This window comes from Daphnia pulex, chromosome 10, assembly GCF_021134715.1.
Source record: "Daphnia pulex isolate KAP4 chromosome 10, ASM2113471v1".
Taxonomy (NCBI): domain Eukaryota; kingdom Metazoa; phylum Arthropoda; class Branchiopoda; order Diplostraca; family Daphniidae; genus Daphnia; species Daphnia pulex.
The window spans coordinates 1,480,100-1,506,851 of record NC_060026.1 but is presented as its reverse complement, the minus strand read 5'-3'; the positions used below and the strand labels follow the sequence as shown (position 1 = coordinate 1,506,851).

At 42.1% G+C, this 26,752-nt stretch overlaps 2 protein-coding genes and 1 long non-coding RNA gene across 17 annotated transcripts; 1 reads left to right on the top strand and 2 right to left on the bottom strand.

Annotated features, from left to right (window-relative positions):
* The first annotated feature begins 209 nt into the window (after positions 1-209).
* Positions 210-601, top strand: LOC124204759. Its single transcript, XR_006879103.1, has 2 exons — positions 210-407; positions 559-601. It is a non-coding gene; the product is annotated as an uncharacterized LOC124204759 (long non-coding RNA).
* LOC124204757 (IQ and ubiquitin-like domain-containing protein) lies at positions 359-4,212 on the bottom strand. 2 transcript variants are annotated; one of them, XM_046601959.1, is made up of 7 exons: positions 4,014-4,212; positions 2,170-2,668; positions 1,930-2,097; positions 1,408-1,577; positions 1,027-1,308; positions 798-959; positions 359-735 (listed from the first exon to the last, which is right to left on the bottom strand). In XM_046601959.1, the coding sequence occupies exons 2-7, from the start codon at positions 2,654-2,656 to the stop codon at positions 562-564; spliced, it is 1,443 nt and encodes a 480-aa protein (XP_046457915.1). In that variant the 5' UTR covers positions 2,657-2,668; positions 4,014-4,212; the 3' UTR covers positions 359-561. The 2 variants fall into 2 exon arrangements, with proteins under 2 accessions (XP_046457915.1, XP_046457914.1); XM_046601958.1 differs by lacking the exon at positions 4,014-4,212 and having other exon boundaries at positions 2,170-2,894.
* Positions 4,213-7,460: 3,248 nt separating this feature from the next.
* Positions 7,461-26,594, bottom strand: LOC124204755 (RNA binding protein fox-1 homolog 2-like). 14 transcript variants are annotated; one of them, XM_046601945.1, is made up of 13 exons: positions 26,361-26,590; positions 23,734-24,246; positions 16,355-16,783; positions 15,738-16,163; positions 15,213-15,266; positions 12,267-12,359; positions 10,415-10,469; positions 10,152-10,338; positions 9,983-10,076; positions 8,906-9,007; positions 7,789-7,919; positions 7,615-7,708; positions 7,461-7,538 (listed from the first exon to the last, which is right to left on the bottom strand). In XM_046601945.1, exons 2-13 carry the CDS (start codon positions 24,001-24,003, stop codon positions 7,494-7,496), a joined length of 1,980 nt encoding a protein of 659 aa, XP_046457901.1. In that variant the 5' UTR covers positions 24,004-24,246; positions 26,361-26,590; the 3' UTR covers positions 7,461-7,493. The 14 variants fall into 14 exon arrangements, with proteins under 14 accessions (XP_046457901.1, XP_046457899.1, XP_046457902.1 ...); XM_046601943.1 differs by having other exon boundaries at positions 7,789-7,937; positions 26,361-26,586; XM_046601946.1 differs by having other exon boundaries at positions 9,998-10,076; positions 26,361-26,586.
* Positions 26,595-26,752: the final 158 nt, after the last annotated feature.

Genomic DNA, 26,752 nt, shown 5'->3' with positions numbered 1-26,752 from the left:
AAATGTTATGGCACTGCACAGCCAACTCGTCGGCGTGATTGTTCAATAAAGAACGCGTGAAAATCCGGCGAGGGGATTATAACTACCAGGGTCGTAGAATTCCAAAGGGGCGGAAACCTAGAAAAAAAGAGAAAAGAGAAAAAATGTTAACGAGTTACATATTCTGCCAAAAGGGATTTAACAAAAGAAAACATGACGTCAAGCGTGAACGCTTCGATGAAAAAGGCGTCAGCATTATTGATTGTGCTGGCGAACGCACCCACAGGGGGGCATTCCGACATCAGTTTTTCCCCGAAGACAAATGGACACGGATGACGAATCATCGTTCATTTTTCCTCGGATTCTTTCACGTTTGAAATTTTTTTGAGTTGATTTCAGTTTTATTTGTTCCCGCCAGCATATTACAGGTGAGCTATTCAAACAGGTCAATTTTTGCTAGTCGAAACGAGTGTGACACGATTTGTTTTTAAAAAGGATTTCACGCAAAACGAATGGAATGATCTTATTGACTATGGACAGCCGAGATAATTATTATTAAAGTTAAAATTCTTCCTTCAGGTATTAAACACACGGGGGCTGGGGCAGTTGCTCGGTGATGAAATGGCGCAAAAGAGCCCGGAGTCGTGATTGGAGTCCGCTCAACGCTGAAGACATGAGGCCTCTGGCCAGCAGGTCCAGCTCACGATCGGCCAACTGGAGGAGTTCCTTGACTAACGGTCCGCTCTTCTTCCAAAGCTGCACCGATCAAAACGAAAATTTAAAATTAATTTCAACAATTCGCAAAAATAATAACTTGCCGTTCGTTTCAAAAGGTGCAATGCTCGCACGCGTTCCTCGGTCAAGGTCGAATTGCAAACGGCCTCGTACATGAGCCGCATTTCACGTAGATATTCAATTTCGACCGTGTCCACCTCGACGATGGCACCTGTTGACGACCTCCACACTTTCGGTTGCGATATCTAATTGAATTAATTTAAGTTGATTAAATTAGAATTTTTTTTTTTACAAAATGGGGGGTTGTAATACCCTGTGCAACAGACGCCGTAGAATTCGATCCTTGACGGCCGACGATTTGGTCGAGTTGAGGATTTCGATTTCGTGGAAAATGATTCGGTGGTTGTCAAGTTGGTTGTCGACCTCGTTGATGCGGTTCTTCTCGATTGTGACGTCGCCAAAACGGATGATGAGAGCCTCCACCGGCTCGATGGCCGGATTATTGTTGTCGATCGATTCGGCCAGCGAACTGGTCACGGAACAAGGTCGAGGAGTGTAAGGATTCTCCCCAGGATCGCAACGCTTGACCCTACGCTTTAAAAATCCATATTCAATAGTTAAACGGTGTCATACCCTATGATTCCGGTTTTGATCTACATTCCGGGGCTTCCGGTTCCGGTTCGATTTACTCACAGATTTGTCGACGTCGTCCAGGGGGGCCACGAATCGTCCGGTCGCGTTGAGACTGTCGTCTCGTGACGACAAGTTCCAGTCGAAGCCGCGCACTTGGCACGAAACGCTGGATGAGCTCTGCGTGTGATTGTCGCGGATTGTGGCCACCTGGCAGTCCTTGCTCCTGGGACCTATATCAAAAGTACAAAAATAGCCAAAATTTTTATTTTTCAAAATAAAAATAAAAATGATAAAACTGGCGAAAAAATGAAATAAAATAAAATAAATAACAACAAAACTGGGCCAGATCAAAGTTGATTCCAGCCAAACAAAGTTTCGTTTCACAAGTTCAGTTGAAATGTGGCGGCAGACGGACAAATACACGTCATGCTAGCCACCGATTGGCCCGTCTGAATTGATGAGAGACTATATAATAGTATATCGGCTAGCGACCCGTTTGACTTCCGGCCATGGATCAAACACATATTATCCCATCATCGAAGGGCGCCGGAATCGATTGAAATTTTCGAATATCTATTATACCTGGTGTCAAGATGCGGAGGCGATCGTCCGGGCCGACCGTGTAATCCGTTTGAGTCTCGGCGTGATAGTAGCAGACGCCGTTGTTCTTCCGCCGCCATCCGCCGAGAAACGGCTGGCAGACACTTTGATTTTCAATTTCCACCACCAGGTCACGATCCGGAGCGTTTTCTGTCCCAACAAAAATTGCCTTTAATTTAATTGAATTAAAATTTAAAAAAATGGAGATGATGAACTACTCACTGGTGTGAATGCGGACGGTGATGACGTCCGGCAGCGGCATGAGATCTTCCGGCGGAAGGGAGGACTTGATGCGGATGGGAAAAGCCACAGGATCGACGGAGCGCAGCGACAGAGAAATGGTTTCGTTGACTCGACCGCCCAGCTCGCCCAACGTGACGTGATCCTGGACGGCCTTACCGCCGTGAATGAGGTGCAGAGTGCCGACGGGCAGTTCGACCATGCGGGAGAGACGCTCCTTGAGCGAGCCAGCGGACGTGGCCAGCGTCCAGGCTTGAGTGATGACCTGAGAGTCGGGGCATTCCAGCTTCACTGTGACCACATAGCGGCCGGTTGAGGGAGCGGCAGCGCCGGTGGGTGAATCGTCGCCCCTGGTCGACACCGGGACAGGTGGACGTTGCTCCACCTGGACGTACATCTGCTGGGGTATGTCGTCGGCGCAGCAGTCGTCTTGGGTTGTCGCTCCTCCTGCAGCTCCTGTCACCTCCATTTTCTCCCGCGTCTGTCCCACCCCGAACAATCAGAAAAGGTGAGGTGGGGTTGGGGTGGGGGGCGTGATTAGAAACGCCAGACGGAAATGTAATGAACGCGGGACACACTCAAAATAGAATAAGTCGACTATTTTTTTAGCTTAGAGTTAATATCTGGATGCGAGAAGTTGGGAACCACAGCAGCACAGTGTAATAGGACGAGCACTACTGGCATCGTCACAATCGATTCAACATTAAAAACCCCACCCCACCCCAGACCCCCGCCCAGCACCCCCCTTCGCAGCGCCGAGAGTTTTGACCCGTTGTACACCAGCACAGTCGTAAACAACTAACCCCTGACAACGGCTGCTATAGCTCCCGTTTTTGTTTTTACTTTTTTTTAAACCCTAGGCACATCAGGTAATAACAAAATGGCGGTAATGATTATAGGCGTACGTACATATTTCTTATGTAACTTCTTTTTTATTATTCGTCGATGAATCAAATGATTTGCGTGTCGACGGGTTTGCCTATAAAACCCACCGGATTACGCCATCCATAATCAAAGGTCGTTCATTTGTCAACATCCGGCCGATCCAAACTTATTGGTTTCGTGCCGTCTATTTTGATTGACTTGGCCGGATAATTCAGGATGCCAATTTTTCTTTTCCTTGGCCTTAATTGCAGTTTCGAATGACTGGCGCCCATAGAACGAAAAAGAAAAAAAAATGGGAGAAACTCTAAAGTTTCAATCGGGAATGTGTTGTTACTTTTTAGATCAAAATGGCGACGATGGCCGCCATCAGCCGCAACGCCTTTTCTGGCCGCTTAAAAAACTTGAGCCTTTTTTCTTTTTTTTAACCGACTTAAACTTGCGTCAAACACGCCATTCTTGACTTGATTCCCTTTATCGACCCCCGAATGATCTGTGAAAAAAACACTCGAAAATAATTTAACTATTACGTACCGTACGTCATGTTATAAACTCCGCGCCGGATGGGAAAAAGGCCTTTTATGATCGATAGGCTGTGACGTGGGGTATTAAAAGACAATTTTCCCCGAGTGTGCGTACATGTTTTTGATACGCCTTAATCGACTCGACATGTACATTTCCCCGGGAAAATATGGCCTGTGTGATGTTGAAGTATTTGTTTTTAAACAAAAGGAAACATGGACGTATAAGTTTGTAAGATGCGGAGGAGGTCGCCCTGCCTGGAACACGACAAGTCAATCGTCGTTTGCCTTATTATAAATCGATCTCTACTTTCTATAGAACTAGTATCGTAAATGTACTACTACTCTCATTTGTAAAAAAAAGGACCTTGACGACAGATGATTCGATCAACGGCCACCACTTTGAACGATGAAAGTCCTAACCAGTTTTGTCCAGTGTTTTTCGGGCTTTCACGCTGTTCTGTTCCGACTCGATGAACCCTGATGTCGTCACTCCTGGGAAATCGCTTGCCCAGGATAGGGGGAATTGTGTGTGTTTCACAGCGCCGGCTGCCGAAAAGCCTTTCAAGGTAAAGTGAGCGTAATTTATGAATGCAATTTAACGTTTCGGTTGGTGGAAAGAACAAACAAGTATTTATAGTTATTAGTACTATACTCACTGGTTACTTGTCTACAGATGGCCAGTTTTTTTTGGGGGGGGGGGGGGGGTTTGCTTGGAATAACTTAAGGCAGCGGGATGGAGCGGTTTTGATAAATTTAGAAATCGATTCCAGCTGTCTACTAACGAGGGGAATACATGTCTCATCGCTTATCCCTGGAAAAAAATAGTTCTCCAGACCGCAGTCGAAAGACACATGACTCACGAGTCGTTTTGAAATTTTCACGAAAATGTGTCGCTTAATAATAAATGAGGGAACTCGACACTCGACTGCTCCGTCATGCTCAACATAACAAATCAACTGACTGTCACGAATGATTCAAGTATTTTCCCTGGAAAAAAATGGAAAGAAAATAAATTTGTTTTTTTTTAGACAAAATGGCTTCGCATTTAAATGGTAATTTAATACGTGTATACCTTAAAAAAAATGTCAACAGCAGCAGCCCCCGTTCTCTATTGATTTCCTTCTCCCGCTTTCAGACACATTTTTCGGGCGTGTCGCAAATAAATGACTCGAGTAAACTTCAGCAGACGTGCAGCACACAGTTGTTAATCCCAGGGGAAAAAAAAGAAGAAACGTGAAAAGTAAATCACGGACTGGGGGAGGGCAGGTTTAGTGAGTTATATTCTCCAGAGTGGTGCGTCCTGTGCTGCTGCTCTGCCCCGGTGACTCGAATACAAATGCTCTACATCCAGTTAACTCTCTCTTCTTTTTCTATTTCATTATTTAAAAGGGGCCTCTTGTACAGCGTGCGGAAAAGCTCGTTATTTCGACTGCGTGAGTAGAAAAGCATCTTCCGGATAAAACAGGGAATCTCTCGAGGGATTTCTCTCGCAGTCGTCGAAAACTTGTTCGCTTAGCCTCTTTTAATATTTCAACTTAGATTCTCCCACATTCACCAATTAAAGCAGCTCCTGAAAAATAAAATAAAAATAATGAAACATTTCCGCAACACGATCGATAACGCTAGTGGTACCTATAGAAAAAAGAAATTGGCACATTAAATAAGAAAAGATTTTTTGGATTTTTTCTCATCTCGTACATTTTTTGTTTTCTTCTTTTAAATCATCTTCTTATCGAAAACGTTACACAGAGTTCATCATACACACCTACAAAAACACACTCACACATTCGGGTAGTTTGTATCATATTTAGAAGACTTTTTTGTCGGAGAGAAGAACACGAATGAGAGAGCACGAAAATGAAAAATGGGGGGGGGAAATAAAACCAAAAAAAGAAATTTGAAAAAAAATTTAGTTTTTCTTTTAGGCTACCTGAAAAAACTTTTGAAAAATGTTGCACAAAAAAAAAGTTGATTTTTGTTTTTTTCAGGACTGCATCCGGACAGGGGATAGAAATAAAACTAAAAAAGAACTGGCCTTTTTGAGGAGCGAGGCAAATCTCATTCTCGGGGAAGGATTGAAATAAAAATTCAAGAGATTCTAATATGATAGACAGCCACACGCACACACATACACATACACATCAAAATAATAAAAGAACCTGGGAGAGATAAAAGATGTTTTTTCCTTTCTTCTTCGGAGATGAGTATGAAATATTATAAGAAATATTATAAAGAAATCAAGAGAGAGAGAATAGAGAGAGAGACAGGAGGGGATACCGACTAGCGATTACTCAGTGAAATTATATAAACCCCTCTGCAAATGTTTTCCTTTTTTTTTTTTTGATTTCCCTATCGTAGTCGAGAGAGAGAACTTTGATTTATAAACTATGTCTACAATTCAAAACTTTTTTTTCATTTTTACTTCACGAAAAAAAAAAATTATTTTTCAAATCTTTGATTGAATTAAAATTGAAAAAAAAAAGATTCCATCCGGTTCGAGAAATTCCAAACTGCAATAAACAATTTGCCAAGTCGCGACGAAAAAAAAAAAAAGAAAATTCTTTACCCCCAATTTAATTAAAAATAAGAGACCAAAAATCATTTCCCAATTTGGAAACTTTTTTTCGAATCGGCCGAGTGATGAGTATATAAAGCGGCAAGAGGAAACGGAGTAAGTGAGACCCAGCTGCGGTACACACACGAGACAAAATTAAAAATAATCGATTAAAAAAAAATGGGGGGACTCAATAAAAATAGACACACGCAAAAATTAAAAGAGGAGGAACAAACGGAGGAGGATGAGTATTCGTTTTTTTTGCGCTGCCTTGAGTATGTGTGTGTTACTCATTTTTTTAAAAAACGATTTTGAAATAAACAGGTGAGAGAGGAGGAGGGGGACTCGGTGAGAGAGAGCCGCTCGACTGGCCGTCAAAACACCAAAACAAGATAATTAAAATAATTGAAAAAAATCGTCGTTTGAGCCGGAAGAGCGTGAGAAATACAATTTTTCTGCTAATTTGTTTTGTGCTAAAAATGAAATTTCTCCTCCCTTTAAAAAAAAAAGAAAAATCGAGTCAACTCGGTACTAGGAGAATTTGTGTGTCAAGAAACAAATACACGTGCGCATCTTTTTGTTTTTCTGTTAAATATTATATCACTCTCGAGAGTATTTCTTCTGTTTTGTGTGTACGGGGACGTCATCTGAGTAAATTCAAATATGAGGGGGGTAGACGAACGATTCCGAGTAATTAATCTTTTTGTTATATCAAAAAAAAAGAGAATTTTTTGTTTTTTCTTCTGAAAATTGGGCGTGGAGGCGAGTAGGAGGAGAAAGCGAAAGAGGAAAACGAGGTCCGTTAGGCTCTTATTTGGTATACGTTTTTTGTTGTTGGAAGCCTCGAACGAAGAGAGAGAGAGGCCAACACAATTTTTGACTGTGAAACAAAAAGGAGAAGAGAAACAAAATTTCAGGAGTCGAGAAAATAATTAAAAAGAGGACCGAGGGACCCAACAAACTGCCCACTCTTCTTTTCTCCCAGTTGTTGTGCTTGATTTTTTGGTTTAAAAAAAATTAAAAAGGAGAAAGTTGAAATACTTTGGGCCGGCCCCGCACAAAAATTTCTCACATGTGTCACCACATGTGAGAAATTTTTGTGCGTTTCGGGGCTGGTTATTTGGTTGTTTGTGCGCGCTGGTGATTTTTCGTGTGAGACGACCGAACGAACGGAAGGGAAACGACTACTGGCCACACACTCACACACACACCAAAACACTCAACAATTAAAAAGGAAAAAAATAACGGCAGCGGGTCGGGTATTTTACTCAATTTGTTATATCTCTCGTTCCTTTTTTCTTTTGTTTCTTTTCTTCACCGACGTCGTTCACTTCCGGGAGATTCTCTCAATAGGGTGTGAATCTGTTGTAACTACTTCGGTACATGGCAGCCTGCGGGGATAAACCCAAAAAACAAAAATTAATTCAATCGAACAATTTTCGATTCAATTTTTTTGTTTTGACGTACCAATTTGTTGACGGATTGCAGTTCGGCGGAATTGCTAATTCCGTACGTGGGCACCGGTCCGATGCTGTGCCCCAAATACGGATCGGCTCCGTAACTGAATTTGGTTTTCAAAAATAAATGTTGCAGAATAAAAACGAATCGAATGTGGAAAATCATTTGAAGGGGGAAACTCACTTTGCGGGGACGGCAGCGTAGGCGGCCATTGTTGAAGGTTGGGCAGCTGCAGCGGCTCCGTAAGCCCGGGCTGCCGCATTGGCCGCCGCGGTGTAATTGGCAGCAGCGGCGGCCTGACTCAGATAGCCCGCCTGAATTTGTTGCGACGTCAACGCATTGCGCGGAAACACAAACAAAAAAGAATAAAAGATGAACGCATCGAACGAGAGACCAAAAAATCAACGTCACACACAAAAATCACAATTTCACTTCAATCGCAGTTGCTTTCTTCGCCCCATTATTTTTTAAAAAGAAAAATATAAAACAAAAGGAAGTTGAATAAGAAAATCGTTCCTGGTCAAGTCCATCGGTCCGTGCACAAAAATGAATAAAAAATAAAAAAGAGAAAACGCATAAATGGCGAGTTTCCCCCATTTTGTTTTTTACACACACACACACACGACTATAAAGAAAGAAAGAAAAAAGGGTTCCGATAGAAAAGGACCTAAGAACAAGGTGCGATAGAAAACCCAGGCAAAAGAAAAATAAATTTCCGACAGAAACCTAAAATGAAAGGAATGTTGCGGCATGCCTGAATCAAAAACGACCCAAAGGGGAAAGAAGAAAACCCAAAGGGTTACACACACACACACACTCGGGAGACCAACAACAACCAAATAAAAGAAGAAGGGGGGATGTAGACTAGAAGAATATCATCTACAAAAATACCAAAGACGATGGTTGGTCCGTGTTTTTTTTTCTTTTTCTTCAAAGTGTGTGAACTCTATCGAGACCAAATAAATTTGGTTTCCAATCAGCTGGATATAGACACGGACCCAACATCGCCTTTTCCATGAATGTTAGTTTCAACCGGGGGAAAGAAAAATAAAATTCCATGCCCAAGCCAAATGCAAATTTCCTCAATATCCGGAAGAGAAAAGAAGAAATTTTTAAAAAATGAAACCAATCATCTTAATTTTTTTAGAATAAAAATTTAAACCAAATAAAAATTTGAAATGAAAAAGAAAAACAAAAATGAGAAAATAATTCTCGTTTTTTCTCCGATTGAAATTTGTGCGCTCTGTTATTTGTTTGTTGTTGTTGTTCATTTTTCTCTCTTTTGATTGGAGCCACTTACTGTGGACTGGGAGTTGCGTGACAGTACGGATGCAAGCGACGGCGAGAGAGTGGGCGGTCGCTGAGTAGCGGCGGCCGCGGCGGCTGCTGCTGCCAGTTGCTGCTGCAGACGGACACAAAGGGGGTACGACGACGACACACACGCCAAAATAGGACACAACACACGGACGGGAGGGGAAAACGAATTTTTCGGCCAAAGGCAATAAAGAAAAAAAAAGAAAAAGAAAAAAAAGAAATTTTGAATTTCCCGCGCGTGGCCACAACAACAACAACCAAGATAAATTCTTTTTTTTTTGCAAAAGTAATTTTTTAATTAAAAAAAAAAATTAATTATAAATTCCCGATTCATCATTAATTAAAAGAGAAATATGTGTGGCAATGAGTCAAGTATTTTTTAAGACCCCAAGAATGGAAAAAGTGAGTGATGGTTTACTCGGTTAAACCGAAATGCGCGCGCAGATGACATAAACCTCCCGGCAGAATATATATCAAACAAACAAAGCAAGACAACAAACCAACACACACACACAAAAAGAAAAGACACGCACGCTAATTCTGTTAATAAGTAATCAAAAGTAATCTACACATTGCCTCGGATGAGTGGGAGCTTTTCTACTAAGACCCTCCTCCCCCCCAGAGTGATTATCTCCCAGCGATTAATTATCTAGAGATGATTGATGCTCGTAGGGACGCCCCTCCCACGTCAAACGAGAGTCCCCAAATGAGTAAATTCCCCACATAATAAAGTTTTTTAAGGAATCGACGACACGGTAATTAATAATCTAGCTACCCCATTTTGCATGCTCGTTTTGAACAAATTGAAACGTTCTTGAATTTTTTGAAAAAATCGCCCCGACGAAATTTGTCGTGCCAAAAACAATTCAATTATTTAAACATGCGTCAAAAATTAATTTCATAAAGGGAAATTAAATTTCCATTTGTTTTTTTGTTAATAACCAACGGGTAAAAAAAAAAGAAGAATTTTCCATGTACAACTCGATCAAAAATTCAACCCGAAAAGAAGTAGTAGTAGTAGTAGTAATAAAGGTAATAAATGTTTTTAGAAAATGGTTATTACATATTGTTGTCCTACCTGCAGTCTGTAGGCGTCGCTGGCCTGGGCTTGCGCTTGGGCTTGGACCTGGGCCATCAAATTATCGTAGTACGCTCCCCTGTGAGTCGATTGGAAAAAAAGAAAATTTAGTAACGACCTCCAATTTCACTTTAGGGAATCAAATGTGACGTACTGTAGCGAAGCGGCAGTGAGCTGAGGTCGGGCCATAGCGGCAGCAGCAGCGGCGGCAGCAGCTGCAGGGTAGGCCGAAGCGGCCGCAGCGGCTCGCTGGACCCGTCCGCGTTGAAGGGCAACGCCTCGCAAAGCTGCAGCGGCTTCCAGTCCCAAGTGGAATTGGGATGACTTGAATTCTTGCTCTTCTGCATAAGAAAATTAGTACATTTTGAAAATGTTTGTAATTATTGGCGCGCGAATTTTTTGAATTTCAAAATTTACCGTTAGGAAGAGTGGCGGGTTTTTTGGTTTGTACTCTGGCCGTCGCGTTATTGACCTAATAAGGAACAGGTACGGGGAAATACACAAGACACACAGCCACGCAAACGTGGACGACGACGACGAACAAAACAAAAAAATAAAAGAGAAAGAAAAGATTATTAGCCAGTGCGACCACCACATTCGCGCAATTTCGAAAAAATGAACAAACATCATGGCATTTGGAAAGAGATTGTAACAATCACACAAGACAACAAGTTTTCTACGAGGTAGGAGGAAAGAAGGGTGAGGAATTGAATTAATAAAAGGGTTTTGAATCAATCGAACTCATTCAGAAGGAGAAACGGAGGAAGAAGACATAAAAAAAAACAAATAAATTAACAAACTTATTTGCATTTTTCGGGAGTATTAAAAGAAGAAGGATAACGTGCAAAATCATAAGAAGTAAAATGAAAGAAAATAAATATAAATGTTCTTTGTTAACGACACGGTCAAGCCTACACATTTCTTTCTAGCCCTAGCAGAACAGAGCGTCCCCTTTTTGAATCTACGCGCGTAATTATTAGATGATTATTAGAGATCAAGGAAAAAAATTCACGCTTTTGTTTCTCTTCCATTTTGATTTCGAGAAAAAGGCAGCAAGACTCTTATTTTTATGTGGGAGGAGCTACACGAATGCGACACGAAGAAAATAGTGTGAACGATCTAAAATTAAAAACAAATCATATGACAATTCATTTTCTTTCAATTCGAAATTTTTGTTTTTTTGGCTGGTGGGATATTTTGTGTGTGAGAGAAAGGAAATGAAGTTAAAAAAGAAAAAAACTAACTTTTGTAGCCAACAAACGACGAGACGGATATATGAAAAATGGACGATTCCAAATGAAAAATGAACAAATTGCAAATTCACGCGCACACGCCACAATTAAGGGAAATATATAGAAATGGTGTGTTGTTTTTGATTGCTTTGTTTTTTTTGGTGTGTGTCTATCCATTTCCACAAAAAACGAAAATATACACAACCGAGCTCAATCTTTTTTTGGGTGTTCGGCCACAGCCACGAATCAGGCAAATGTTTGGATGTTTTTGAAATACGTACAAATTCTCAGAGAGATGAGTAAGTAGTAGCAAAAATGAATTAATAGCAGCGGTACGTATATATATATATAGTATGTAAATAGCAGCGGATGGCTAGCAGAAAAATAGCTTCGAGGGAATGGACGTAGATGGGAAATATTAATAAATAATCTGGTTGTGGAGAAAGAGAGTGTAGAAAAACATCGATCAGGAAGATTCACCAGAAGAAATTAAAAAACATCTATCCAAAAAACGTACGTGTGAATTACAAAGGGGGGTGCAAAAGACTTTCCACTAGCTTTTTTTTTTGGTTTCTTCTGGCTAATTAAAAATTCACACAAAATTCCCGCGACGAATAAATAAATTCCCCGATCACACACACAGAAAAAAAAATTAATTGTAACGAAATTAAAAAAAAAAAATTGGTTTTCTGGCACGTTCAAGTTCCATTTCAATCTGAACTTTAAGCGCTTCGACTACCTTTTTTTTCTCTTTCTCGGATAAATTAAAACTGAAGCGAAAGGTTAATCAAGTCAGTAAACAAAAAATGATAGAAGGTGGTGGTTATAGACAGAAAGAACTATCAGGGTAAAACAAATAAATAATTAAAAAAGTCAGGTGAAAGGTGGTAAATGAAAAAGGTGAAGGGGAATTTTTGTAAAAAAACACATTTGAGTCGATGGGGAGGTAAATTGTTGTCCAAAAGGTTTTTCAAAAGTTGTTGAAGTAGTTTTTTTTTTTTTTTTTTTTTTTAAAGGGAAATCAAGATCATGCACACCTCAATTTTGCGTCCCTCAACCACGGTGCCATGAAGCTTCTCTCGTGCGCGGTCCGCATCAGCACTACTTGCGAACGTTACAAAACCGAACCCCTGCATGCCAAGACAAAATACAAAAAGAAAAAAAAAATACAAAAAAAAAATCATAATGATCAATCAAATTAAAAATCAAATTGGAGAGAATTTCAAGAGCGCGTTTTTTAAATCAATTAAATTAGGGGGGAAATTCCTCCTAGGGAAATCAGAGAGAGAGAGAGAGAGATTGTGAATGTTTTCTTTCAAAAAAGGCTTGACGAACAACAACACCCAGTAGGGGAAATTTTGTGTGTACAAATAAAACATCAGACAACAGACTAATATAATAAATAAGTTAAGTTCCAAAAAAAAAATTAAAATAAAAGAGGGGCATATCGTTCGAAAAAAAAAATGATTAAGAGATATATAAATGTTTGTTGCTGCAATTCGGCCAGGGTAAATTTTGCGGGATTTTTTGTCTTTCCTTTTGTCTTTTTCAAACACACAGACACACACACATACATGTAAATATCGATCGATTGGCCAACAAGTCAAAGTAGCACAGCAGCAGCAGCAGCAGAGAGAGAGAGAGAGTGATGTATATATAATAGTAAGAGAGAAGTATAATGCCCAGCATTCGATAAGATACCACAAGTTTCCACCGTAACAGGGAGAATAGGGGATAAAATAGTTTGTGTGTTTTTTGTTTCTTTTTTTGGTGGTGTTTCCGAGGAAAAAAATAATAATTCCATTCGCATATAGAGGAAAAATAAACATCAGGCACCACATCACACATGCCCCCTCTGCATATCCACCTCTAGAAGGTCAATTTCAATTATAAACAACAACAACAACATTTTGGAAGCTCTTTATTGCGTGTTGTTGCGCTCTCTCTAGCTCTCTCCCTCTTCTTCCTCGATTGGTTTAGTTGTTGTCTAAAGTCTCTCTACACAAATACAACAACAACAGCCCGAAATAAATAGCATTGTGGAATGACTTTTTTCTTCTTCTCTTTTTTTCTCTTGACAAAAATCAATACAAGAGTGTGTAGAGAGAGGAGCAGCTATGAGAAGAAGGAGAAAAGAAATGAAAAAAAAGGGGCGGGAGTATAAGGATCATCTGCATGCGCCGGTGTCTGCTCGTGAAGAAGATTGGTGGGGGGTTGGAACGAAACACTCACGAAGGGAGGAAAAGAAAAGGATCGATAAAATGGGCGCCATGGGAGTGTGTAAGGATCGACCGATCGTCGTCGGCGACACAAATAATAAACCCGGAGCAGTAAGGAAAAGAAAATGATAAATGGATTATTTCACGAGAAACCGCATACTCCTCCCCCCTTGCCCCCCCATCGCACAAGAATAAAATAAAAATAAACCGAGACGAATAATGCAAATAGGAAACAATCAATAAACGGGTGGAGGGAAGAAAAAAAGTTGCGGAATCGTATAGCTAAATATATATACATGTACGGAATCCCAGAAGATTTCCGGAAGTGCGGATGAATGTTCCCCGGCTAATCAGACAACAAAACCAACAGAGTAAAAAATAAAAGAAAAAGTAAAAACTGACGCAAACATTTACAAGTCTCTCGTATCTTTTTTCTTTCGCGCATTCCAAATTGATTCCTTATTTAATCGTCTAGAAAAGATCATTTCCGGTTTGGTGTTAAATACTCTAGATCTAAAATAAGCCTTTCCAATTCGAATTTTTTCGGCGGGAAAAAAGAGGATTGATAGAAAAAGGGGAGATATAACCAGCAGCCAAGTAAACCCACATCCCAGCAACCACATGTCAGAATGCACAACCAAAAGGATTTTGTTTTTTTCAACAATCGGGAATTTTTTATGTTTTTTTTAAAGCTTCGAAAAATAATTAAACCGAAAAAATTACATACACACACGGACTATTTCCCAATAAAAAAAAATTATCTTTTTTTACTTTTAAAATGCTTTTAGCTTTTTTTGGTAAATAAAAAGGACATGTATAGATATAAAGACAGAAAAACCGACAGTGGTGTGCAGAGCAAGTAGCAAATAAGTAGCTGGAGGAGGAAAAAAAAGGGGGAGTTAAGTTACCCGGTTATATAGTAGACCACATGACAGAATATATGCTCATCAAAAATGCTCTCACCTCTCGGGCTTCTACTAAACAACTTTTGGTGACTTTTTGCGTGATCAGCTCAAAATGATTTTGTCTTCTTCCAACAGTTGGAAAATAAAAATAGTGAGATATGTACAAGGAATAAAAAAAAAACAAGGGAGGTAATTTTGATTTAGAAATGAGAGAGAGAGAGAGAGAGATAGATAAGAGAGAGAGTGAGCCAAAGAGCCGTGCATCACCAATTCATAAATATCACCATTACGGGGAGATCAAAAAATACCTGTCAAAACACACATCGACACACAACTGTTTGGTCGCAGTCTTTTTTTTTTTTAAACCAAGACCAGCGCACGTTGACGCTTGTTGTATGTGTGTGCGCTCTTGTGTGTTCTCTCTCTTTTAACTTCGTGTGTTCTCATTTGTTTGTTTCGTTTCTCTTTTTCTGATTTTGTGTTTGCACATCATCACAGATTTTTTGATTGTTGCACAGCCTTGGGGGGCCTATAAAATAATACAATACAGAAGAAAAACGGAATTGTTTTTTTGTTGTTTGTTGTGTGTAGGTTGTTCTCCCCTTTTTTTCTTAAACAACAAGGCACACAATTGATTTTTAATTAATAAGTTCAACTGCATCTCCTCCCCTCCCCCATTCCACAAAAGTCTCGTGTGTGTGTTTGTGTTCGCCGGGGAGACAATTATTTTTTCTCGGGCCCAAAAGAATCACAAAACTTTTTCTTTTCTTTCTTGTTTGTTATGATTAAAATAAAAGTCAAGACATAAATAAATAAAGAACAACGGCGATCAAGTTTCGCGTTTTCTCGTTTGTTTTACCTTAGATCCGCGCTCGTTAAAGATGATCTCCACGTCGAGGATGGGTCCAAATTGCTGTAAACAGATACAAATCAAAAAGGGAATTAAGAAACTTAACCAAAGCCAAGCACAAATAAAAAAAAAGATAATGGTGACAAATCACAAAAGGGGGGAAGATGTGATTGACTTAGTATTTCTTTTTTGTCTCTCTCACACTCTTCCGGACTTGTTATTAATGAGAAAGAAAGCCAGCCGGAATTGATTGATGAGGGCGGACAGGGAGTAAGGGGGGAAGGGATATATAACCATCGATCAATAACAAGAAACCCCATCAGGCGAAAACCTTCTTCCTCCCGTCCATCATCACATGTATAATATATATATATATACATTAGATCGCCCGGAACGATCCAGCCAGCCAAACAACGACGACGACTGCCAGTAGTTTTGGGCTTTGAATGAGGAACAAGAAAGTTATTGATCTCGGTTGTTACAATATATAGATGCTAGAAGGGCTGGATCGGTTGTTGTTGTTGTACTACATACCCCGAACATGGCTCTCAGATCGGGATCCCTGAAGCGGAAGGGGATGTTGGAAACGTGGAGGCGTTTGGGCATCTCTTTGGGAGAGGAAGAGCCGCCGGCGACGCTTCCGGCTCCGCTCGTCTGCACCACTACTCCAGAGCCGACGCCGACCGATGACGAAGATCCCGATCCCGACAGGTCAATGGTGGTGATCATTCCGGACGTTGGTGTCGTGTTGCTGGATGAAACCGAACAGCCTGTGTTGGTGGCAGCCGCCACGGCCTGAGCCGCAGCCGCTGCGGCCGCTACGCAACCGCTAGGATCGCCATTGACATCGCCGTTGCCCGCCATCACGTCCTGCTGCTGTTGTTGTTGCTGCTGCTGTTGTTGCTGTCCGGCTCCTAGCTGATGCGACAAGTTCAATCCGAATGCCGCATTCAATTCCGCCTGTAAGAAAAAATAAAAATGTGAATCAGGTCAGTGCTAAGGGATGGCGCCACCAACTCTGGCCATCAATTTCGGGTTTTATGTCTTCAATTAGTGGTCGACTGGTTGGTTACAGTTCACGAGACTGTACAACAATAGAAGAAGAAGCAGCAGTAGAAGAAGAAGCATAGTAAAGTGTGTGTGTTACTTACGGCTAGTGAAGATTGATCGATGCCTCCGAGACTAAGAGCAGCTGCTGCTGCTCCGCCGGAAAGGCTGTCCAAAGCGGCTGCCACTGCGGCCTGGGAGCCGAGTGACGGCACTCCCACTGACCCCGATAGGACGCAGCTCGTGGACGTTGAAGTATTACACGAACTGGTCGAGGCCATGGTCATGGCCATGGATCCGTTGGCGTCGTCCTTCTCCAATTTCAAGCCCCCGCAGTTGGGACCGCCGCCGCCACCTACGCCACCGCCGACATTGTTGGGGCCCTGGCTGGTCGGAACGGCGACACCGGCCGCTTGGGCCGCCGCTGCCTGAGCCGCAGCCGCCTGGGCAGCCGCCTGGGCCAGCGCTGCTGCATCACCTCCGCCCTGTCCGTACTGGGCATAGGGCGGAGCCAATCCGGCCTGCACCATGTGCTGCAATAGAAGCAAAAATCAAAAAAAGTTAGCCAAAAATGAATCTTCAATGACGTCAATCACAGGTGATAGTCACAAGTAGGTGGGTATAAAACAACTTTTTCCTGGGATGTTTTCAATTTGAATTTTTCAATTGAATCTCGACACTTGACAAACAAAAAAATGGGCTGTATGGCGCCGACATTGCGCCGCCGGTTTCGTGTTGAATGTCGGACTGACTTTTGGACCCCCCCACTTGCCTTTTTTATTTTTGTGGGGGTGGGAGTAAGGAGGAGGTCGGGAGGAGAAAGAAGAGAAATTCGATTCCGCCGCCATCGATCGACCATTGCGTCTCTTTCTCTACTATTCGTCTTGGACCTTTTTTGGCCTTTCTTCCACTTTCATCCTTCCTTCCTTCCTTACTTTTTCCCCAACTTTGACACACACACAGACACACACCCCGACTCCTGACTTGGCCTGTTCACAATTAAATTAAAAGCTAGAAGCATATAACATCCGTATCCATCCTACAGCCAGAAGCTCCGGCTGACGATCCATTTTCGAGTGAGTGTGTCTGTTCCTATTCCTTTATGGCGCATTGCCGGGAGACCAACAGTGTTATATAGTGTGTGTGTGTGTGACCCATCCATCCGTCATCAAACTGGAGGGGGGTGGTGGAGGAGGGGAGGATGGGGAAAAGAGAAATGGCGGCGACGACGACGACGGAGTCGGCGGATCAATAAAGTTCATGGAGCGGATGGGGCAAAGAAGAAGAAGAAGATGTACACACACACACAGTGCCGTTTTCTCTCTCTCTTCGCTTTACTTGTGCTCTCCTTTTTGGATGACTTCCAGATGTGTTTTAGTCTGTATGTCTTAACACACACACACACACCCACGAGGTCTAAATTTAAAAAGGGAGGACGACCAGCCCCAACTCTGCCCCGTTGTAAAATAAGAAGGAAGAAAAATTCTCTCAAAATCAACAAGAAGAAGATGGTCTCCTACCGCGTCTCCGGTAGCATGCCCCAGCCACATGGACACATGCACATCTGGAGCACAGCTATTCATCTCATCGTCACGGGGTTTAGAACAAGAAGGGAAAAAGAATAAAACAAAAAAAAAGGCAACACAAGAGAGTCTGTGGGAGAGCACAGCAGCAGCCTCTTTCGAATAACCCACACACAGAGAGATTCTATTTTTACAAAAATACCGGGCTCTACTCTACCCAGCAATTTCGAAGAAGAAGAAAAGTCAGGGGCTTGTTACACAGGATCTGGTTCGTTACGAAACGGACAGGACCCCCCTTCTCCAAAAAAGCAATAAGCCTCCCACATTGGGGGCAGGAAACTACCGATTGATTGAGTCAACGACGATGACGCCATGGCGACCAAAAAAGAACTCACAAACTAAATTTTTCATTATTATACACAGAAAGAAAATTTAAAAAAATAAATAAATTTCAGAAGAAAAGAATTTCTTTTTCTAAAGCTGCAATATGTACGTACAGATGAGGAAGGAAATAAAAAAACCAGAGCAGATGTTTCCATCCGTTTTTCCTTCCCCCCATCTGAAAAACCCCCCCTTCCTCCCCAGTCTATGTTCACCCAAAAAGCTACTGGGTATTTTTTTGTGTGTGTTAAGAGAGGGTCCCAGAGTGTTTTACTGGAACAGTTCCAGATGTACAGACACACACACACACATGACCCAAGAAGAAGCAAATACACACACACGTAAAATTTTTCTGTCCTTGCCTAAAAATAGCCTCTTTCCAACATACGAGTGCAGGGCAACCAAAATGTGTGTATAAATATAAATCTTAGAAGGGGAGAGAGAGAAAAAGTTAAAAAAAAAAGTAAAAATTCACCGGATAGTAGACTCCTTGCGGAGGAAGGAAGAATGCTCCGGCGCTCCACAGTTTGGCGGCTGTTGGGGGTTTCGATTCGGAATCCAAATCAAATCAATCAAAACTAACTGACCCACACACTTGATATAAATCTAGTGTCAAACTTTCTCGTTTCTTGTTTTCTGGTAAACTGGCGAATTGAAAAAATTAATTTTTCAATTCGAAATCAAATTCGTTCAGTTTTTCAAAATAAAATCACAGCACTTTAAGACGACTGTATTGTCGATCAAACAGCGTTGGCCACTCTCTACTGGGTTCGGACAGGAAAAAATCTAGAGCAAAAGGCAAAAACAACACACCACACCACTCAAAAGGGACATGGAAGCATGTCTGTGTAAAACCAGCCGACTACTACGACTCTTGTGTAGTAAAGAGTCTCTGGTAAGGGTTGGAAGCAGCAGCTTTTTCTTCCTGTTTACAGCGCATGCCCAAAAAGAGACTCCGCCCCCCCTCTCCTACACAGTGGATGGACCGATGGTATGGATCCCGATGGGCAATCGCCATTTAAACGCCATCTATTGCTCGCACAGTTGACTGACGTGACGTGGGAAAACGGGCGGAAACTAGACGACCGAGATGACCCCCTGCCATTTACCCACTTCCTAAGGGACGACTACTATACCCCCCCTAGAGGAATAAAAACAGCTGCCTGTCATTAACACCCGAATGATTCTTTTAACAACCTCCCTTTCTCTCTCTATTTTCTATTCACTAGACACGATAATATTGTTCAGCCATATGCGTCTAAAAGAATCTAATCGATAACACTGTGACTGAAATATTGGCGGCGATCTTTTTATCTCATTTGTTTCTTTACTGCGATGGTTGAGAAATGCGCCACTCATCCGTTGCAATTGATTTAAAGAAAATCCAATACGAATGACGTGAGGGGAAACAAAAAAAGGGGCTCGCTGACTTGCACTTGCACTGCATAATGACCGTTATTGATCCACTCTCCAGCCAATCCCACCCACTCACGAACGCTTTGGCCAAGAGCTCGGCAAAGTTTGCGTAGAGTCAATTAGTTTCCTTTAAAGAAAAGCCAAAATAAAGCCGTGAATCTCCTTAAACTTTCAAGTCTAATCTCTACTCCCTTCCATGCTCCTTTTTTTAAATGGGAAAACAACCAAAACAAAATGGGCAAAGAGGATCGTGAAACCCGACATCAACAAATGGGAAGCCTTTCCACGACATGACAGGAATTAGGAAATCAAACGAAGGCGATTAGACATTGGAAAGAGTTGAACGAAAAAATGCGGGACCCTCACCAAAGAGCCGATATCTTTCGCTAGTTGGCCAAGATAAAAAAAAAGGCTATCGGGACAAAAATCAGCGAGCTGCTCTTTGCTGGTCAGCATGGGAAGCCTTCGATCGATTACATTTGACACACAAAGGAAGCCCCCCGAGCGAAGATGTTTTTGTTCGCCATGCCATCTAGCGGTGGCGGAACAACGCACGTACAAAGAGAATCGAACATTGTCCGCTAGGTGTCGAACAACGTGGTCACGACATTGAACCAAAAAAACAACAAAAGAGAAACAGGAAATGAAAAAAAAAAAGCTGCTCACGATTCAAATTCCAATGCACGAAATCCAATAAAAAAGAAATAAAATAAAAACCGGTAGCACTCGACAATCGGATCTACTCGCAAATCGGCTAAAAAAACAAATACCGAGAAAAAAGCACGTGGTTCACGACAAAAAAGATGAAATAAAAATTCCAAACCCAATGAAAATATTTCAATAACACGAAAGAACAAAAAACCCACGTGTTGGATCCCTGGAGGCAACTCGATCGAAAAAAGAGACAACAAAGAAAAAACCGGTTAACTCACCCAAATGTCGTGATCGATATCGATCCAATCGTCGTTAATATCCTGTCTTAGTTTAGCCTTGTAAGAAAAGTAGCCGATCTGCTGCCACTGGTCCATCGTGCAACACGTTTCGAACATGGTCAACGTGGTGGTCGTCGACATCATGGCGGTGGCAGCGGATGATGAGGGCGACATTGAGGAACGACACACACGCGACCACCTTCTACCCAAACGATTCACTGACCACAGACAACCAATTTTCTTTGGCTCATCTTGGAGATCGGTGCTTACCCCTTCCCTCGTGTTTGTTTTTGGACGAATGAGAATCGTAGGTCTAAATGACTTTTGATTGGCTCAATGGAGGGGGTGGTTGGGGGGGTTACATGGGAGGGTGGAAATGTCGTTGGCTATTTAAAACCACGTTTCGCAATTCAATCAAAGCACGTGGTCGAGATAATTTGATGAAAATTTTTGTTCTAATTGAATTGAAACTAGTTCAACTGGTTTTCGAAAATTCTACCAGTTTACAGAATTTTTAAAAAATTGATTGGACGAATCAATCGATACATCCGGTTCCCTAGAGACCACGTGTGTGACTCGTGCTGAAACCGTTGGAAAATCTCTCCCTCCAAATTAGCCATTTTTAAAATGTTTCTTTAAAAAATCTCTCCCAAAACTTATGTTTCTGAAAGACAAAAGGTGGTGGTGGCAAAACTCGACAACAAAGATGGCGGCCACCATTATATCTTCTCTCGCCCAAACGAGGCCTCCGAAGAGTTGCTCAGACTCTCTCGGGAATTGTGCGTGAACAAACAAAAAACAGAACGAAGCTCAGCACAGCAGCATAAAAGAAGAGATGAGAGTCTGAGGAAAAAACATGAAACGCGGGAGCGAGAATTCACGAGAAAAGCCGATTCCATTATTCAAATTGAAAAGATCATGTTATAAAAGAGGATTTCAAACGAGAAAGGACGAAATTGTGTGTGCATTATGAGGCTCCCGATCGATACTTAGATGGAGATATACACGAAGTCGTTTGAATCATTGAACGCCATTTTGAAAAAATAAAAAAACGTCTGGGTATGTGTTACGTTCTGTTTCTTTTATAGATTTATGGACACTCGTCGTCAGCAATGTTCTCGTTAAAAATGCATTCATCTCTTTTGTGAATCGCTTTGGAATTAGACAAAAGTGGAATCCATCATCAGCCGAGCGGAATACAAAAGAGAATTGATGGCGTTGAAGAGACTCTTTCGTCATCAAATTTGAATAAATAAAAATTTTGCAGCCGCAGCAGCAACGCTGTGTAATGCGTTTTTCACGACGACGAGCCAAGCTGGAATCCTATTTTTGTGTTAGCTGACAAAAAGCTGCTGCTATTTAAAAATAAAAAGGGCTACGTCAATATTCATCAGTCCCGAAAACGAATTTCAAATCTACCCAGTCATGGCGCGAAATTCGAAAAACAGTTAGTCGGCCTTGACCAGACGAAATGATTCAAACAGAAAAGTTAAGAAGAAACGGAGCGCGTCCATTTTTAAATGGCCGAACCCAGGAACAACACACCACTATCCTGGGCTCTTTTTGTACATATCCTGCGGCCGCTTTCCTATTGGATGGGAAAATACTGTCTACGTCGTCAGGATTTATATACGAAACGTCGTTGCCCTCCTTTCCAGAATTGTGTATGTGAGAGCCGCAGCAGCAGCAGCAGCAGTCGTGAAAGGAGACGACAAGACCGACCCCAGCTGTTGTCTTTTCCACACACACTCCCGACCGAAAAGCCTCCTTCCCCTACCATCACATTGTGTGTGTGTGTCCGCCGGGCAGAAGATTCCGCCATAAAAAGAAAAAAAGGAATTTTTCTTTTTTAAAAAAATATTTTCGTTGCGTGAGCAAATAAGAAAACCAAATGGAGAACCAACGGTTTGTCCATTTGGGTTGGAAATTGTCTGCAATTTTCACTAACAAGTGACGGGTAGAAATTTTTCAAAAATGTTCCGATCGATCTTGACGGGCTGCTAGCTGTGTGACGTCACACGGCAGAGAAAGCTGATGATTGATTCAGATCGGGACGACCTTACTAACCCTTTACACAGCTGACTGCTGTTGCTACACTCACGCCGAGAATCTGGGAGCAGAGAGTCTGTCAACCGTAGACTGAAGTTGTAGGGATTTAGCACCCATGGAAACGGTGCTCTTCCAATTGGCCGAATCACAAAAAAAAAGGGAAATGTACACACATAAAAATCGTCTGTCTCCGTGATCTTTCGACGACGCCAATCGATCGATCCTCCTCCCCGTGTATTACACGTCACGCACGTAACAATCCCGCCCGTTCTATTATTGGAAAATCCCTGCGACTTAATCACTCGGAGAGAGTGGAAAGTTCCTGATAGTTCTACCGAAAGAATTGGTTGGAAAAACTTTTCTAAAGTGACTCCTGTGTTTCCTATTCTAAGCGGCTCATTATACAACCATCAAGTTGTGGAAACAAATGAAATTTAAAAGGAAACATTCTCCCCCCCGAGCGGCAAATGAACCAAAACGACGACTGTTTAAATATCTAAAACACAAAGAAGGAAAGCAATCAGATATCCTGTTACACACATGGAAGCCAAAAGTTCCCATATCAAACAGGGGCGTCGTCGTCGTCGAGGGACGACACGGAAACAAGACGCTTCAATGGCGTCTGCTGGCGTCTCCCCAGCCGTAATGAAAGTCAGCTCTCGACGTCAATCAGCCTTGAAGCAAGAAATGTGGAGCTGCAATGCACATTTCGTAAGAAGGATCTGTCAACAATCAAGATCCCAATTTGGGAGGGGCAAACTGACACGAAGAGAGAAGCTTTAGTGGTGCTACTGCCCCCCTTTTCTTGAATGGGCTGGCTGTTTGTGAGTGCCAGTCGACTTGATTTGTTTCCACTACAAATAGCAAAAAGGGCTGCTGAGCTGCCTTCAAATACAGCTACTGTCGTTTTCCAAAAGCGAAACAGAATCACACTTTGGAGTGGTAGACCTGAACAAACAGCATAAACCGTAATCACAGGGACACACACACAGCCCAGGACCGGGGAAGAAAAACAAACACCACAGCCTTGGAGGAAAAGTCTGCGAGTGTGGGAGGTTGAGGTGTTGTCGAACACACCCTAAACAAACAGCAGGGAGCTAGAGAGATTTACGAAAAAGAAGCAGATTTGTTTTTAACAAGTATACGTGTTTGATTTGGTGTGTGCAAACACATTGTACTTACCGAGTTACCGTCAGTGAAACTGCCGCTAATTGTGATGATGGGTTTCAATGATTCGATGGGGGACGCCTCGTCTGCGATGCTGCCAGTGGAAGTCATTTCATTGTTGGTGGGTTCTTCCATTTGCAGTGAAATGCTCATCATTTCCGAATCGCTGCTGCTACTGCACTGCTCTGATTGCTTGGCTGCTTTTTCACTCATGTTGTTGCCACCATTGTTGTTGATACTGTTATTGTGCGCCGCTGTTGGCAGAGCTGCAATGGAGGCCGCCATTATTACACCACCACCCCCAAAAGACACACTCACACACTCGTAACACAACACACAAGATACACCCAATATAAACTGCTAGGGCGAAGAATATATATGTGTGTACGTTCTGTTTACGTTTGTAGTCGTTGAAGGGTGGCACAGTTTTTATTGGGGTGGGGGCGCCAAGATGAAGAACAAATGACAAACTCAATCCGCGTAGTGCGTCGGCTGCTAGAGTCACTGTCGGCTGTCTGCTAAAATGGCCTTCACACATGGAATAAAAGAATAAAACAAAAAGAATGTTGACAAATACATTCCGATTGGCCGAATACCATGGCAATTTCATACACTTGTAAATAAAATTTAGAAAAAAGAGACAGTGACGTGCGTACACACATGATTTGAGTGGATTTACCTAGCTACTACTCTGCACATTTCAGTAGCCTGGTGATGGCCGGGGACTGCTCTAGGCCAACATGAACCAGCATTATTATTATGTTACATACGAGCAAGATTATGGACCAACGGTTCACTGACTTTGTGTGTTGTTGTTGTTGTGCGATAAAAATGTGTTTTAACTATATACCGGACATCCACAGGGTGTGGATGTGAATAATATAATAGCAGACGGCATATTTCACTTCAAGGATTGAAAAAAAAGAAATGGCGGGAGTTATGTAACTTTTTTCCCCAGAAAATCCAACAGAGACGGATGATGGATAATCTCCCGAAATATGTGCGTCTGCTGAGACACCGTATAACGCCTGTGACGAATGGACTCTTTTTTTTTTAAAGCATTTTAGACACATTATTAAGTCTGACTGCGCAGCACACGCTGTAAACGAAAAGGAAACGAGGAGTGATGATGAAATTCAGCGTCCTCTCTAACAACGCCCTTTTCTCCCGTTTTTATATATGTCTCCCAATTTTTATAAATATCTCTCACTAGGCGACTGTCATGTTTGTTTCTTTTTCTTTTTTTAAAAAAATTTCGTGAATAATGGTCGTATCTCTGTATGTCGGGGGGGGGGGGGCTTGGAAATGAACTCAATTCGGCTAGCTATATAGAATTTTCAATTTCCCAAATGGAAACTGGCAAGCTTGGGCGCTGAATTGTGTGTAGTACGTTCAGCCATGTGCAGTCGGCAGTGAACGAACGCAGAGCTGCGTGACGACACCCGAACGAAAAGAAGAAAAAAATAACTTTCAGACCCTTCCTTCTTTCTTTTTTTCTTAACAGAGAGTCAAACCGCAAGAGCACACGCGGGACGACACACACACATCTAGCGACCAAAGTCGAGCAAAAAACCGCACAAAGTTAAGACTTGAAAAAGTCCAGGATCCTCCTTCCAAACTAATGATGATGATGGCCGTCGGTGTGGTTTATTGCACGAAACTAGTTCATTTCCCCCCAAAAAAGTTCGCCTACTACTATCACGACGGCCGTCAATGTGCCAAGTTTAATTTCATTATTTTTCTCTTTTGCTTTTAAATTGATTGTCTCTCATATAGGCCACTGGTTTGTGTGTGTGTAATTCGTCAAAAAGAAACGCTCCTGGTTTTTGTTGACCGAAAGCAAACAGCTAGTCTAACTATATCAGTTGGCTGTCGTATATAGGAAGAAAGCCATTAGGTTAATGGACTCGTACACTATATATACGTGATGGTGTAGTAGGTCTATACACATGCAGGAGAATTTGCTTTGGCGCTCTGTGTGTGGATAAGTAAATTTAGATTATGCAGATGGAACGTTCATTTTCAGTTGTAAATGTCTTGACGTTTTGACACGGTCGTGTTGAATAATTGATTGCTGACTTGTGCTGCTACACCAACACGTCGACATTTGGGTGTCCGAAATAGAAGTGGAGCAGCAAATTTTGTGTGTGTCCTTCCAACGTTCCAGTTCTCCTTGGAGACTTATGGGGTGTGTACTCTCAATCTAATCATCTATCGGTTGTCGATATCTATCTATATGTGCTGGGTGGGATGTGTACAAGGGGTGGGGGGAGAATAAAGAGAAATGGCGTCTCTCTCTCCGACGGCGTCGTCGCCCTGGACACGCAGGGCGACGCCATACACACACACGCGAAAAAGTTTCGAAATTTTTACTTTTTTTTTTAGTTTGTTTCGCTCGGTTGAATTTTTCACGCGACTTTTTAAAAAATTTCCCTTTTTTTTTTATTTTTTACCTACTGAAAAAATTGTGTTGGCTCAATTTTTATTTATTTTTCTCAAGGATTATAACACTCGAGTTGGCCGGAAGTCGTAACAACACACATGGCCAATCTTGCGGATCCTAGCCGACACAGACAGACACACCACCACTCGCCATGTACAAGAAGAAGGAAAAAAGAAGAAGAAATACAATTTTCTCTCACTTGTTTTTGGTTGTGCGCAGCCGGTCGCAGTCTGGTCGGGATGCGACTAAAAATATATCTTTTGATGTCTAGATATTGTGTGTGTAGTTACAAATATCCTATGGAGTTGGCAAATAATCGACACACAAACAACTTTTGCAAGAGAAGGAACAAATGAACGCACGTCCGTCTGGCTTGGCAGCAACACCCTCGACTACCGATTCCACCGTCCGTATCGCCATCCCATGAAGAGAATTTCTCAGAGGGAGTCCGGCTCCTCCCCCTTTTTTCCATCCATGTCTCCTCCCTTGCCTGTTTGGTTCTTTTCTTTCCAAAGGGTCGACCTAACGGTACATTTTCTCTCCTCTCGGGAGAGAAAATGGGAACCGCCGAACGGCAGCGGCGGCGCTTGC